The 3,543-nt window shown below is 42.4% G+C and overlaps 1 protein-coding gene across 1 annotated transcript; it reads left to right on the top strand.

Moving 5' to 3' along the window:
- The first annotated feature begins 961 nt into the window (after positions 1–961).
- On the top strand, positions 962–2,626 carry Gk2 (glycerol kinase 2). The gene has a single exon (XM_050150261.1). The coding sequence runs from the start codon at positions 962–964 to the stop codon at positions 2,624–2,626; it is 1,665 nt and encodes a 554-aa protein (XP_050006218.1).
- Positions 2,627–3,543: the final 917 nt, after the last annotated feature.

Genomic DNA, 3,543 nt, shown 5'->3' with positions numbered 1-3,543 from the left:
TAATAATGACCCACACATCAAAGAAAAGTTCAGTAGATATCTAAAAATCCCTAAGTTGAACTTCTAGGAATGACTTGCAGACCTAAACTGGAGGTTAGTGGACTTGAAGGCAGAACAATTATAAACTATAAGTTTAAATACAGACAGAAAAGATCTTTGTAACGAGTCAGAATTGCCAGTGAACTTGCAAAACATATTCAACCTGTGAGGTTTGAGACCTTAAGAGAGCAAACAAAGCAAAGAAAATATCTGAAGAAATAACTGCCAGAATTTTCCAAACTTGACGGAGGCTGTGAATCTGCACACAAGGGACACAGAAAACGCCCAGCACAGAAAGAATAGAAAACAAAACGAAAGCAAACAGAAACCCCCACAATGCACATCACGATAAAACTGATGGAAAATACTTAAGAAAAAAAAAAACCACCAAAACAAACGGAAACTCTATGAGAAGCCAGAGAAAAACAAGCAAGCTAAGACCAAGAAGGACAGAAACATACCTGGAACGGGAAGTGATGTTATAGGAGTAGCTGCTCCGCTCCATGGTTCTTAAAAGGAAGGAGTGAGAAAGGAATTAGAATTATATGCCCGAAACTAATTGGCTTTCACTAGTAAGACAAAATGCTTTTCACGTGTTCTGATGTTGGAAGACTCTGTCCCACATATTTGTTCTATAAGAAATGTTATGGATAGTTCACAGGTAGAAAGGGAGAGAGAACAGAAATAAAGAACCACACACACGCAAGAGTGAAGTACATAGTGAATATTTTCATATAAATCCCAGGGAATGGCAGGGAGAGGCGAGGGGCGGGGCTTGGGCGAGGGGTGGGGTGACTAGGTCAGGGAGCTGTTAAACTGGCAGCTGCGCCTGCGCACTCCAGCATCCCTGATTGGTTGCTGTGCCTCCTCCAAACCGGCATCACCATGGAAACGGTTCCTGAGCTGCAGATGCCACTGACTCATGGCAGCCTCGAAGAAAACAGCGGTGGGGCCTTTGGTGGGAGCGGTGGTCCAGGGCACTAACTCCACTCGTTTTCTAGTTTTCGATTCTAAAACAGCAGAACTAGTTAGCCATCATCAAGTGGAACTGAATCAAGAGTTTCCAAAAGAAGGATGGGTGGAGCAAGACCCCAAGGAAATCCTTCAGTCTGTCTATGAATGCATAGCGAGAACGTGCGAGAAACTTGCTGGGGTGAACATTGATATTTCCAACATTAAAGCTGTCGGCGTGAGCAACCAGCGGGAAACCACTGTGGTCTGGGACAAGTTCACGGGAGACCCGCTTTACAATGCTGTGGTGTGGCTTGATCTCAGAACCCAGACTACTGTGGAGGCTCTCAGTAAGAAAATCCCAGGACACAGCAACTTCGTCAAGACTAAGACAGGCCTTCCACTGAGCACTTACTTCAGCGCCGTGAAACTGCGGTGGATGCTGGATAATCTAAGACCCATTCAAAAGGCTGTGGAGGAAGGCAGAGCCCTGTTCGGAACAATCGACTCCTGGCTCATCTGGAATATGACGGGAGGAGTCAATGGAGGCATTCATTGCACAGATGTCACAAATGCTAGTAGAACGATGCTTTTCAACATCCACTCTTTGGGATGGGATAACGAACTCTGCGACTTTTTTGAAATTCCAATGAACATTCTCCCAAATATATGCAGTTCTTCTGAGATCTACGGCCGGATGACATCAGGGGCCTTGGAAGGCGTGCCAATATCTGGATGTTTGGGGGACCAATCTGCGGCATTGGTAGGGCAATTGTGCTTCCAAGAAGGTCAAGCCAAAAACACATATGGAACAGGATGTTTCTTACTATGTAATACAGGCCGTAAATGTGTCTTTTCTGAACACGGCCTTCTGACCACTGTAGCTTACAAACTAGGCAAAAAGAAGCCAGCAATTTATGCATTAGAAGGCTCTGTCGCAATAGCCGGTGCTGTTATTCGCTGGCTAAGAGACAATTTTGAAATTATAGCGACCTCAGACGAAGTTGAAAAACTTGCAAGAGAGGTGGGATCTTCTTATGGATGCTACTTCGTACCAGCCTTTTCCGGGTTATATGCACCTTACTGGGAACCCAGTGCAAGAGGGATCATCTGTGGCCTCACTCAGTTTACCAATAGATGCCATATTGCCTTTGCTGCCTTGGAAGCTGTTTGTTTCCAAACCCGAGAGATTGTGGATGCCATGAACCGTGACTGTGGGATTCCACTGAGTCACTTGCAGGTAGATGGAGGAATGACCAACAACAAAATCCTCATGCAGCTCCAGGCAGACATTCTGCACGTTCCTGTAATTAAGTCTCTTATGCCCGAAACGACTGCCCTGGGAGTAGCTATGGCAGCTGGAGCTGCAGACGGGATAGACGTTTGGAGTCTTGAACCTGAGGCTATGCCCACAGTCTTGATGGAACGGTACGAACCCCAAATCCAAGCCACAGAAAGTGAAATTCGTTACTCAACATGGAAGAGAGCGGTGATGAAGTCAATGGGTTGGGTTACCCCCAACGCTCCTAAGAATGGCGACAGTGCTGTCTTTTCCTGTCTGCCTTTGGGTTTTTTCATAGTGAGCAGCATGACATTATTAATTGGAGCAAGATACATCGCAACTTTTGAAGACTAAGTTCAGCCACAGATTCTTAAGAAGTGACAGCTTTGTATAGAATGAATTTTGCCTTTTATTGTGAGGTCAAGGTCACTATCATAAGTTTATTTTTTATTTATTCTTGCTACAGAACCAACAAATATACCTTAAAATAAAAGCTTTGAATAAAGAGATCACATTATAAAAACAATATGAGAAATCTCTTGTGTTTTTAACATCAGTTGTTAAGGTTGTCAGGATGGGGGTGAAAAGCACTTTACGGTTTTCCTCTCCATTTTTGGTATTTTATTTGGCATTCAACATTTACCTCTATTTCAGGTAGAGAAGCCCATTTGTAAATTCAGAGCATATGGCAGCCAGTAGGTCAGAAGAGGGCTGTCTTAACCAAGACAGACTCAATTCCTTTAGTTTAAATAGGCATGTAGGCAAACATGTATGCATACTATTTACCAAGAAAATGTTTCCTAAAATGGTAGTACTTAACCTTAAGCACTATGTGTCACATCCTAGCATCCAAATTTTAAAAATAAAGTATAGAATTTATATTGACAGAACAATATGATTTCAATACTATTTCTTATGAATTGTACTTTTTATTAACTATCTTAGATCTAAGATAGAAAAATAAAAGGCTGAAAATTATTGTAGTAAATATTTTTTCTTTGTTCTTCTTTTTTTTGGAGAGGGGCAGTGTTTTGAGACAGGGACAGGATTTCTCTGTAGCTTTGAAACCAATCCTGAGACTCACTCTGTAGAGCAGGCTAGCTTCAAACTCATAGAAATCCACCTGTCTCTGCCTCCCTAGTGCTGTGATTAAAGGCATGAGTCCCCACAGCTCTGAATAAATATTATTTTCAAGGGGGAGATTATTGAACAATATTAAACTATGTCTAACTCTAAGAGAATATTAAGAATGCAAAAGAACAAATGCAAAT

The sequence above is a fragment of the Alexandromys fortis genome, unplaced genomic scaffold (assembly GCF_014885135.2).
Source record: "Alexandromys fortis isolate MF-2015 unplaced genomic scaffold, M_Fortis_MF-2015_v1.1 scaffold_0, whole genome shotgun sequence".
In the NCBI taxonomy this organism is placed as follows: domain Eukaryota; kingdom Metazoa; phylum Chordata; class Mammalia; order Rodentia; family Cricetidae; genus Alexandromys; species Alexandromys fortis.
This window is presented reverse-complemented; position numbering and strand designations above follow the sequence as displayed.